The sequence below is a fragment of the Carlito syrichta genome, unplaced genomic scaffold (genome assembly GCF_000164805.1).
Source record: "Carlito syrichta isolate Samal-C Ts95f unplaced genomic scaffold, Tarsius_syrichta-2.0.1 Scaffold130498, whole genome shotgun sequence".
In the NCBI taxonomy this organism is placed as follows: domain Eukaryota; kingdom Metazoa; phylum Chordata; class Mammalia; order Primates; family Tarsiidae; genus Carlito; species Carlito syrichta.
Genome location: NW_007074594.1, coordinates 70 through 11,497, shown reverse-complemented (window position 1 = coordinate 11,497; position 11,428 = coordinate 70). Strand labels below are relative to the sequence as shown.

Here is an 11,428-nt window from a genome sequence, read left to right as displayed (position 1 = left end):
CCGCGGGTGGGAGCCCCCTCGCCCCCACCCCGGTCCCGGCCCGGCACAAGGGTGGCCTGCGCTACGCTCCTGCGCGCCCGGCCCCGGGAATTCCTCCCGGCCGGCGGCAGCCCTGGGAGTCGCAGTCGAGGACCGGAGGTGCCAACCGTGCCTCCCGCGTATCTCCCGGCCACAGGATCGGACGGTCGGCGCGGCAGGAAGCGGGTCCTGCGGGTCCCCAGGACTCCGGTGGGCAGGAGGCGACTGCTGGGCCCGACAGGTGAGCTCTTGGCCGGTCTGGCCCGATGGTTCGGACGCGGCGCGCTCGGCCTGGGCCTGGGTCTGGGTCTGAGCCGCGTCCGCGGACTGCGTTTGCGTTCCTGCCCGCGCGGGCGTGGTGCGTGGGCAGGGGGAGTGGGAGGTCTTCCCACCCCCCGCGTCCCCACCCCGAGTTTAGACCTGACGGAGGGAGGAAGCAGAGGTGCCAGGCGGGCCCCTGATGGGCACCGGCGGCTTGGGGGACATCCAGACCCCGCGGAGGAGCCTCGGCAAAACTGGGCCCTTCCTGGCAGACCCTGGCTCTGCCCACTCCTCCCTGGTTTGTTGCTTCAGAGGCAACAAGTGTGTGGATGTTCCTCTCCTGCCAGGTTAGCCCTGGGCTGCGGGTGGGTGCGTGACACCTCAGTCTGCAGAGTGCTCGAGGGCCTCCACCTGGCTGCCACCCTAGGGGCGATGGCAGCTCACCCATGGGCTCCCCGGAGGTGTCCTGAAGCTGATCTCTCCGTGTCAGGGCTGTACCAAAGGGCCTGACCACCCCAGACACCCAGGACCTCCACCTACATTATCTGGAGTTACCATGTGGCAGGAGCCTGTGGCTGGCCAGTTTTTGCCAGTTGATTGTGCCACACACAGTGTCACTTCAGTGTCATCAGGCACGGTGGAGGTGTGAGGAGGGATCAGCCTCATGGCCTGTTGCAGTCTCTGTTTCACATAACTTTATTCTTCTGAATAAGGGTCATTTTTCTTTTTGAATCCGACTCTCACTCTGTTGCTCAGGCTGGAGCGCAGGGGCACAATCACAGCTCACTGCAGCCTGGACCTCCTGGGCTCAAGCAGTCCTCCTGCCTTGGCCTCCCAAAGTGCTGGAATTTCTGACGTGAGCTGCCACGCCCGGCTAATAGAGGCAATTTGCTGACCTCCTAGCTAAGTATGACTCGGTTTCTGCAGCTTTTTAAAGCCTTTCTGATAAAAATCTCACAAATGGGGGAACACCTTACTCCTGCACTAGCCCGACTTGTGGTTTGGAAGTACTTCTGTCATCTAACAGCTAGGAGTTTATTGTGAACAGAAGCTAGGAAACAACAGGACAAACTGTGCGGTGGCTTGTGGTGAGGTGGTAAGCACCAAAAGTGTAAAAGTGCCTTCATGCCGTTTCTTCCCAGACTGGTTGCCCGTGTGGCTTGCTGTGTTCGGTGTCAGCAATGGCTTGTAGTTTCCAACAGGGCAGCTTGGTAGCTGAGCACATCTGGGACCCAGCAAATAGCCACTAAGCACTCGGGAACCTGCCGTGAAGCTGGTGTGTGCTCTAAGGTAAGTGCTGACTTTACTCAGGCACATCTGTTGCCTGAAGCTCTGCATTCCAACTGCCTCACGGTGGTTTTAAACATGGTGCCGATAGCTTCAGCAGATTTTGTTGCTAGCTAGGGGCACAGCCTGCAAACTCTGGGCAGATGGCAGAGTCTGGTATTTCTGGCAAAGGAGCAGACACAGTAACACCGTGGGCAGATGTCTGACCGAGAGAGGGCACGCGTGAGCTCGTGTCGCTGTGCCCTCTCTGTGTGGTGTGAGGCCTGGGCTGTTTGTCCACCAGGTGGATAGCAGGGGATGGTGTGGCAGCTGCTTCTGTGGGTGTGCTGCGTGGACACCTGTGGCCATGGCAGTGGCAGCTTCTCAGCCTGGCGGGTGGGGCGCGCTTCCTGGATCCCCTCCACGTGCACTAGGCCACGGTCTCTGGCTTTGGTGTGAGGCCTGGGGCCACCCTTGGGTCTTTGCACTGTCTGCCTCGGCCCAAACTAACAGCTGTGGATGGGTGGGGAACCATCTTTGTGGGCACAGGGCTCACAGGTACCCTTCCTGTGCCTGGAGCCTGTGGGGTTACTACAGCAAGGTGGATGTGGGTAGCTTAGTGGCCTTCTGCTCATCCAGGAAGGGACAGGCACGGGACAGTTGTTGGGGGCTGTAGCAGGTCGGGGGGAGGCAGTGGAAGCAAGGGACCCTTGGGGCGCTCTGCCTGGGCCAGGCAGCTTGTCTCCAGGACAGGCCCCCTCCCGCCTTGTCAGGGCTTCCTCATCTCAGGTGTCTCTGAGCAGGGGCTCACCTGAGATCTGGGCGTGGCTGGCCTGGGTGCAGAGTGCTGTCCAGGCCACTCCCAGCCTTGCTCAGAGGCCGGCCCAGGGTCTGCTGTCCTCAGGCCTGCAGCCAGTGCCCTCAGCGGCCAGCCTCACCCAGACCCAGTGTGTCCCACGCTGGTCAGAGAAGCCCCAGGGGTGAGCCCTTTTGTCTGCAGCTTTATCTTGAGTGGGATGGCCAGGCTGCCCGAGAGCCCAGGCGGCTGAGCATGGGGCCCAGGCAGGCCCTTTGCGGTGGTCTGGATCTCAGTTCCCGTCCTCAGGTGCGCTGTCCCTGTCTCCCTGTGAGGGGAGCCCTCCTAGGTAGAGGGGAGCAGAAGTTGGGACCAGCAGGGGGCGCCCTTCCCTCCTAGTCCATTCCCTGCCCCCACCTCCTGGGGAGACTCCGAGGTCAGGCAGTGAGAGCCCTGAAGCCAGGGTGCTAGATCTGATGGCAGGCAATCCACTGCCTCGGGAACAGAGAACAGGCCCCAAGTCCTCTGGGGCGGCCCTCCTAGAGGGGCAGCCACGAGGAGACACCCGCTTATCTGTGCTTACATGGGACACGCGGGTCATGGGATGCCGGTGTGCCCTCAGCCCCCGCGTGGGCTTCCATGGGCTCTTCCCCTCTCTTGGGGCAGCCCTGTGCAGCAGCGGGTGCTGGTTCTAGCCAAGGAGGGGAGGTCGGGGGAATCCTTTCCGTGCCCTGCCTGGCTGTGTTGTGGCGCAGGTGGATTGAGGGACAGCTCCCAGAAGAGAACCAGCGCTGGAGAAGCATCTGGTTGGGCTTGACATAGGTGCTCGCTAGAGGCACAGGCCACTCTGTCCCAGGCTGACCACCTAGGCCTCTGTCCCTGCAGAGTGGTGGCCCAGTGACTTCCCACATACTCTGCCAGGGCTCTCTGCCTCTGCTCTCTGCCTATTCCCTGAGGGCTGGGCAAAGGCCGTGCGGGCTCTCACATGGGGCGCCTGCCCCATATCTTACAGGAAGAGATTCAGCGGCATATGGCTGCGGACCGTGGCCTGCAGGTTGGCAGGTGTGGCTGGCCTGGGTCAGGTTGGCTCTGGCTGGGGAGGGTGGGTGCAGAGCCACAGGCCTGTCACCCACTGCGGGGCACCACAGCATCAGTGTACAGCGATGGCTTTCCCCTGCCCTGTCCTTTGCCTTGGCACGGGCAGTCTTGGGGCTCAGCAGATGCTGCCCTTGCTAGCAGGGTGCGCCAGCTGGTCTGTGGCTGCCTGTGATGAGCTGTGTTCTGGCTAAACGGGTGCCTGGTGGGGAGGAGACCCCGACTCAGTATGTTCCCCCATCTGTGACCAGTTCTGTTGGCTTCTAGCAGGGAAGAGGTGTGTGTGGATCTGGAGAGGCTTGGTAGGCTGGCGGGGCTGAAGCCTGTGCTCCTAAGAGCAGTGCTACCTCTCTGCTAGTGGGCCACGTGCCAGCCTCCCCTGCCTGCAGGGAAGGTGCCTGTGCTGAGGGGGCTGGGGTGGACAGGCTCCTTGCATAGAGGTGGAAGTCGCTGTGATGGCCAGGGAGCAGGAGCCTTCAACTGGCCCCAGCAGCAACTCTGTAAACGATCAGACTGGGGAAGCTGCTTGGGAAGGAAGGGCAGCCTTCCTCCATGGCAGCCCCCAGTGGGGACGGGAGGGTCTCCAGGGGAGGATAAAGGGTCATGACCAGGGAGGGGCTATGGGGCTGGGCTGGCCAGTCCAGCCGAGCCCGCCTGGGTGTTCCGGAGGCAGCAGCTGTGCGTGCTGAGAACGTGTCCCCCCGCCCCGCACAAGCATGCTGTGTTGCGATGGCTGGAAGTGGGCAGGCTGGGCCTGGCCCTCAGGACGTGGGGTCTGCCGGTTGTCTCAGGAGCCCGGTACAACCTGCGCTGTTTCTTGTTTTATTCACTCTCCCAGCCGTTCAGTCACAGCTGGAGCTGGGCAGGGCCAGCCTGGACATGGGACAGCAGGATCAGACACGGGGTTATCCTCAGAGGCCCTGACTGCGCAGACTCATGGCCCTGTCCAGGGGAACTGTGCTGTGGGGGCCTTGGGAAGGCATGGGTCACCTGAGCGATTACTGTGCTCTTGGCAGCTAGTGATACAAAGGTGAGGCCCAGCATAGACAGCCCGCGCCTCCATGCCCGCGCTGTGGTGCCGCCCGACTGCCCCCTTGTTGGGGCGCTGGTGCTGGAGTCTCGGGCGTTCTCATCTGGGCTGGCATGGGCTCAACCACACTCCTGGGGTGGAGGAAGAGCCCCTGGGAGCCCAGGTGTGCAGGTGGGGCATTTTGGGAGCCCACCCTGCAGGCAGAGCTCCAGGCTGGACACAGGCCTGCTCTGGGACAGCCTGTGTGGCTGGGCCCCCTGACCAGGGCAGGGGTGGAGCTGAGCCTCCTGCCACCCTCCTCACTGCTCACCAGCAGCCGCCCAGGGGCCAAGGTGTTTCCTGAACTGGCCGCTAAGTGGGGTGCTATCTTGGGCCAGGGTAGCGTGTGACTCAACCTGGGCTGGCTTCAGTGTCCTGTGGCTGAACAGCGCTCCTGGATCCTAACTGGAGCCAGCAGGACCTTGGCTGGCTGGCAGTGTCCCTTTCCGTCCTCAGCTGCACCCCAGCCAGTCTCAGGGTATCCCTCCTGCGAAGGCTGGGAGCAAGGATCGTGACTGCTGCACCCATTCCTCTTTGGGCACTATCTTGGGTGGCCTCCCTGCCCAGCCCCGGGTCCTGGGGGTTAAATGAGAAGAGGGTGGGGACCCCGTCCTTTCCCCTTTCAGCTCTCATATCTATGGCTGTCCTGAAGGGGTGTGACAGAGTGCACAGCCGTGGGTCCCAGGTCTGCAGAGAACGTGTGGGGATCAGCACCCTGGCTGGGGTTAGCTTGTGGGCCGTGGTGCCCAGCAGTCTGCAGCACTGTCTTCGAGTCCTTGACCTGGAGCGACTCGTCCCTCTGCACACATCCTCTGCGTGGCGGCATGCGTCATCTCACGTGGCTTTGTGGAATTTGACTGCATCCCTTCTGCATGGGGGAGCAGGTCCCATGTGTGGCGGGCAGGTCCATGCTCCCCTGGACAGGGGCGGTGCTTCTGTGACCTGTGTCTCATCGGTCAGTGCATGTCTGGAGTGGACAGCCATGCTTCTCCAGAGAAAGTCCTGCATGACCTCATGGCATTCCCTGATGTGGGGGTGACGCTGGTATTCCTCAGAGTGGTGTCTGGTGACCAGAGACGCCTTGGACGTCGGCGTCTGAATGGCTGTCCGGGTGTTGGCACGTTGCCTCTGGCCATCAGCCTTTCACACAGGTCTAGGAGTCGCTACCCCCCAGGTCTTGAGGCCTCCAGGGATCTGTGTAGGGTTGTCTTGCTGCCTTTCTGGTCACTTGGTGGTATCTTGGGAAATGGCAGTTCTTTAATGAATTCCTTCCCATCAGTTGGCTACACAAATCGTCTGTTTTCTTCTGAGAACTGTATTAGCTTGTCTTCCACACCGATGTCTGTAGCCCAAACCCATCACTTTGTGAACAGGTGTTTATTGACAGTGCACGGTGTGTGCCCATCCAGCACAGGGCAGACTTCAGGGACGCTCCCTTGGACCACCCTGCCCTGGTGGTCCTGACCTCCCAGCCCCTATCCAGGCCAGGTGCCCCTCCACCTTCCCAGCTGGCCTTTGGAACCTCCTCTGACCCTCCCTGGACAGGGCATTTGCCCAACTCTGCTCAGCTCTGAGGTCCTCCTGCTCCACCCGCATCGCTCCTGTGGCCCTCTTCGGAGAGGTGAGAGTGCCCTGCAGCAGTTGGCTGGGTCGCAGCCCAAGGTGTCCTCTGCCTGCAGGTCCTGAGCAGTCCAGCGCTATGGACCCAGACCCCCAGGCGGGTGTGCAGGTGGGCATGCGCGTGGTACGCGGCGTGGACTGGAAGTGGGGCCAGCAGGACGGCGGTGAGGGCGGCGTGGGCACGGTGGTGGAGCTCGGTCGCCATGGCAGCCCCTCGACCCCCGACCGCACAGTGGTCGTGCAGTGGGACCAGGGCACCCGCACCAACTACCGCGCAGGCTACCAGGGCGCCCATGACTTACTGCTCTACGACAACGCCCAGATAGGTGGGCCGGGGTTGGTGGGTGGGGCCTGGGGGCGGGGCTGGTGGGCAGGGCCAGCGGGCAGCCCACCCCTCGCTAACCCGCCCCGCCTCCAGGTGTGCGGCACCCCAACATCATCTGCGACTGCTGTAAGAAGCACGGGCTGCGGGGCATGCGCTGGAAGTGCCGCGTGTGCTTCGACTACGACCTGTGCACGCAGTGCTACATGCACAACAAGCACGATCTGGCCCACGCCTTTGAGCGCTACGAGACGGCCCACTCGCGCCCGTGAGTTCCCACTGCCTCAGCGACTGCCCTGTCTCCTGACCACACCCAAGGAGCTGGGGTCGGTCCTGGGGCCTCCAGGCCTGGGCACGGCAGCAGCGTCACTGTGCAAGTCCACAGAGTGCAGTGCTGTGGACAGGGGCCCTCCTATTCTTGTGCTGCCCCAGAGCCAGGCATGGCTCGCAGTGCAGAGAGGGCAGGTGTGTGGGTGGCCTGCACGTGGCTGCACCTGCAGCAGCAGCCCGGAGCAGCCAGCATCCCCCATAAGACACCAGGCCGGCCCAGAGGGCTCTGGCGGGACAGCCCCTGCTTGAAGCCGGCCCCCAGGCACGGTCGGGAGGCGCCCTGGCCTGGCTCAAAGGCCGCTGCCCAATGACCGGAGTGAATCGGGCTGGAGGGTTCTCTGCTTGCCGGGCAGGTATCCCAAGGTGCCACCCTTGTCTCCTTTACCCTCCCTACATGTGGAAGGAAGGGTGTGTTCTGTCCCCAGCTGGCTGTGGGGCAGGGGAGCAGGCGTGGTTGTCTGGGGGCCGCTGCCAGGCCTCGCCCCTCAGTGCCCCCTTTCCCACATGCCTACCCCTCTCCTGCGCCAGTCGTGCCCCAGCTCACGGGGAGGCAGCAGGCATGAAGCGACTGCACCCAGAGGCCTTGCTGTGAGGGTGGCATGGATGCCCTCCCACCCTGGCATAAGGGAAGTCCCCTGAGGAACGTGGTCAGCAGGCTCACTCTGGGCCCGTAAGCCCAGGGTGTTGATGGCTCCCAAGTGTGGAGGGCACCGACCTGCTGGTCCTACCGTCCTGGGGCAAGGGCAGCTGGGACCGTCCTGCTGACCCCAGCAGGTGTGAGCGGGTGCTGGGCACGGGAGTGGGGCTGGGCAGGAAGGGACCTGTGCCACTGCTCCCGTCCTTGGCTCAGGGCCTGTTGTTTTGCAGTGTCACCCTGAGTCCCCGCCAGGGCCTCCTGCGGACCCCACTCAGGGGCATCTTCCAGGGGGCGAAGGTGGTGCGAGGCCCTGACTGGGAGTGGGGCTCACAGGATGGTGAGTGGGCGGCATGAGGGGTGCCGGGCTGTGGCTGGCTACGGCTCTGTCTTGCGGCCCAGCCTTAGTCAGCTGTGGGTATCTGCCTCCCAGGAGGAGAAGGGAAGCCAGGCCGTGTGGTGGACATCCGTGGCTGGGATGTGGAGACAGGCCGGAGCGTGGCCAGTGTGATGTGGGCCGACGGAACCACTAACGTGTACCGTGTGGGCCACAAGGGCAAGGTGGACCTCAAGTGTGTGGGCGAGGCGGCAGGTGGCTTCTACTACAAGGACCACCTCCCAAGGCTCGGTACGGCCGTCCCCACCAACCCCCGCTGCCTCCTGCAGTCTCGGAGGGGAAGGCTGCTGCCTGAGGCCTGGCCTGTGCCCCCCAGGCAAGCCAGCAGAGCTGCAGCGCAGGGTCAGTGCCGACGGCCAGCCCTTCCAGCACGGGGACAAGGTCAAGTGTCTGCTGGACACAGACGTCCTGAGGGAGATGCAGGAAGGCCATGGTGGCTGGAACCCCAGGATGGCAGAGGTGAGCCGCCCTGCCCATTGACCCGTGCCCGTCCCGTCCTCTGGCCCCCATCCCCCCCCTCCCCCAGCCCAGCCCAGCCACAGCCTCCATGACCCGCCACAGTTTATCGGACAGACGGGCACCGTGCACCGCATCACAGACCGCGGGGACGTGCGTGTGCAGTTCAACCATGACACCCGCTGGACCTTCCACCCCGGGGCGCTCACCAAGGTGCCTGGGGGGTGGGCTCGGCCCTATCCTTCTGCTTCTGCAACCCCTCCGCCTCCTACTTGGCCTGGGGAAGTCAGGCTAGTCGCTGGCCCCACTCATGAGTCCCCAGCCCTGAAGGAGGTGGGTCCGGGAGGAGCGGGAGCTGGCGTGGAGGGGCCCAGAGGAGGGCGAGGTGGGGGCGGTGCAGCCGGAGTGGGAGGCCTGAGGACAGAAGCCGACTGGCACCGAGGGTGCAGCTCAGGGCCCACGAAAGTGGCCATTGGGACAGGGAGGAGACACTTGCCTGAGGCAGTGGGGGACTGAGGGAGGGGGAGGCGTGTGCTGCGAGAGCTGGCAAGGAGGCAGGATGGCAGGGATGGGAGTGGAGGAGGGAGTGGGGGTGTGTCCGAGCAAGGGGCCCTGGCCGGGGGGTGGACAGGTCGGAGCTCAGCTCTGGGCCTGGGGTCTGAGATGCCAGGGGACACCGGGGAGGGGCGTGGGGAGTTACGGGGCGAGGGTCTGTGGAGTGAGCTTCCTGCAGGTGATGGTGCAGATGTGGGGGAGGAGCGGCCCTGCCGTTGGCTGCTGGCCAGTGTTCAGGCGCCCCAGGGACCTTCCCGCTGCCCAGAGCTGCTCTCACCTGGCTTGGACTCTGCTGTCCGGCTGTGTCTGCGGTTGTCCCCGGGCTCTGGGGCTGGGCCACCAAGGGCTGCCTCGGCCACCGTGGTGGTCCTTGTCCAGGCAGACGCTTTGGCTGGTTGGGGGCTGGGGTCAGGGTCAGGCCTGCCTTTCCCTCGGGGGCTTGATGAGTCACCCTTCTGCTCGGTGACCCTGAGCAGCCGCACGTGGTTGGGGGACCCTCACTGGCTCTTTGTTGCTCAGCACCACTCCTTCTGGGTGGGTGATGTGGTCCGCGTCATCGACGACCTGGACACAGCGAAGCGACTGCAGGCTGGGCACGGCGAGTGGACGGACGACATGGCCCCCGTGAGTCCCCCTGCCCTTCCTGCTGCCCCGTGCCCGTGCCCTGCTGTGACCCTGCCTCTGCTCCCCAGGCCCTGGGCCGCGTCGGGAAAGTGGTGAAGGTGTTCGGAGACGGGAACCTGCGCGTGGCCGTCGGCGGGCAGCGGTGGACCTTCAGCCCCTCCTGCCTGGCGGCCTACCGGCCCGAGGAGGACGCCAACCTGGATGTGGCAGAGCGCGCCAGGGAGAACAAAAGTGGGCACAGCCCGGGTGACGGCGGGAGGCGGGTGTCCTGGCCACCACTCACTCAGGCCTGTCCCCAGGCTCGTTGAGTGTGGCTCTGGACAAGCTGCGGGCCCAGAAGAGTGAGCCAGAGCACCCAGGGCGGCTGGTGGTGGAGGTGGCGCTGGGCAGTGCAGCCCGGGCCCTGGACCTCCTGCGGAGGCACCCGGAACAGGTGAGTTCCCACGCCCCCTGCGTTCCCTGTGCCAGTTGGCCAATGCGAGCGTGGAGGGCTGGACTTGCTGCTGGCTCTCCTGACAGGTGGACACCAAGAACCAGGGCAGGACCGCCCTGCAGGTGGCCGCCTACCTGGGCCAGGTGGAGCTGGTGCGGCTGCTGCTTCAAGCGAGGGCTGGCGTGGACCTCCCGGACGATGAGGGCAACACAGCGCTGCACTACGCGGCCCTGGGGTGAGGCCTCGGGGGTGGGCAGTGAGGCCGCGGTGGGCACAGCGCCCCCTCCCATTCCACCTCCTCTCCCGCCAGGAACCAGCCCGAGGCCACCCGGCTGCTCCTGAGCGCGGGGTGTGGGGTGGACGCCCTCAACGGCACCCGGAGCACGGCGCTGCACGTGGCTGTGCAGAGGGGCTTCCTGGAGGTCGTGAGGATGCTGTGTGAGCGCGGCTGTGACGTCAACCTGCCTGTGAGTGTGGGTCCCTGGGTGCCCTGGCCACAGCCCTGGGGTTCGGGAGGTAGCTTAGCTCCAGAGGAAGTCAACACCTGGCGGCCGCTGGTTCCCCACCAGGACGCAAATGCCAACACGCCCCTGCATTCCGCCATCTCTGCGGGTGCCGGCGCCAGTGGCATCGTTGAGGTCCTCACCGAGGTGCCTGGCATCGACGTCACCGCCACCAACAGCCAGGGCTTCACACTGCTGCACCATGCATCGCTCAAGGGCCACACGCTGTGAGTGTGGGGTGGGCACAGTCCCCTGCTGCGTTGCTGGCCTCTCGGAGATGGCCCCAGGCCCGGGACAGACCTCCCTGCCCCCACAGAGCTGTCAGGAAGATTCTGGCTCGGGCACGGCAGTTGGTGGACGCCAAGAAGGAGGATGGCTTCACGGCGCTGCACCTGGCCGCCCTGAACAACCACCGCGACGTGGCCCAGATCCTCATCCGGGAGGTATGGCGGGTCCTCAGGCTCGCTCAGGGCTGGGAAGCCCTTGTGCTGCGCCCTGGGCTGAGCCTGTGCCTGCCGCAGGGCCGCTGTGACGTGAACGTGCGCAACCGGAAGCTCCAGTCCCCGCTGCATCTGGCTGTGCAGCAGGCCCACGTGGGGCTGGTGCCACTGCTGGTGGATGCTGGGTGCAGCGTCAACGCCGAGGACGAGGAGGGGGACACGGCCCTGCACGTGGCACTGCAGCGTCATCAGCTGCTGCCCCTGGCGGCTGATGGGGCCGGGGGCGACCCAGGGCCCTTGCAGCTGCTGTCTAGGGTGAGGACGTATGAGCTGGGTGCTGGAGAGGGTGCTGTGGTGCTCGTTTGCAGGCTCTGGGCGGCCCGAGGCACTGTCCACCTTCCACCTCCAGTGGTGGCCGTGGGAGCGTGTCTTTGGGGTGCGGCAGCCTGGGGTCTGGTGTTCAGGAGCTGTGTCTGCCTGACATTCTGCCTCCCTGGCCAGCTGGGGAAACGGGTGGGCGAGGTGGGGGTAGGGTCTCAGAACTCAGCCCCTCGGCAGCGCGCCGCCCCTGCCCGCCCCGTCCGCGTTCCTGGGATGGCCCTTGTCTTG

The 11,428-nt window shown here is 64.8% G+C and overlaps 1 protein-coding gene across 1 annotated transcript; it reads left to right on the top strand.

Moving 5' to 3' along the window:
- The first annotated feature begins 1,491 nt into the window (after positions 1-1,491).
- MIB2 (mindbomb E3 ubiquitin protein ligase 2) lies at positions 1,492-11,134 on the top strand. Its single transcript, XM_021708056.1, has 14 exons — positions 1,492-1,569; positions 6,185-6,451; positions 6,544-6,715; positions 7,645-7,751; positions 7,845-8,039; positions 8,125-8,267; positions 8,370-8,477; positions 9,339-9,443; positions 9,512-9,674; positions 9,743-9,876; positions 9,963-10,111; positions 10,187-10,343; positions 10,446-10,822; positions 10,901-11,134. The coding sequence occupies exons 2-13, from the start codon at positions 6,205-6,207 to the stop codon at positions 10,608-10,610; spliced, it is 1,845 nt and encodes a 614-aa protein (XP_021563731.1). The 5' UTR covers positions 1,492-1,569; positions 6,185-6,204; the 3' UTR covers positions 10,611-10,822; positions 10,901-11,134.
- Positions 11,135-11,428: the final 294 nt, after the last annotated feature.

Bases quoted from the DNA above. Each gene is read 5' to 3' on its own strand.
- MIB2 (XM_021708056.1), top strand. From the start codon at position 6,205: ATGGACCCAGACCCCCAGGCGGGTGTGCAGGTGGGCATGCGCGTGGTA. The intron at 8,040-8,124 runs GTACGGCCGTCC...TGTGCCCCCCAG, and splicing joins GGACCACCTCCCAAGGCTCG to GCAAGCCAGCAGAGCTGCAG. The intron at 9,675-9,742 runs GTGGGCACAGCC...GCCTGTCCCCAG, and splicing joins GCGCGCCAGGGAGAACAAAA to GCTCGTTGAGTGTGGCTCTG.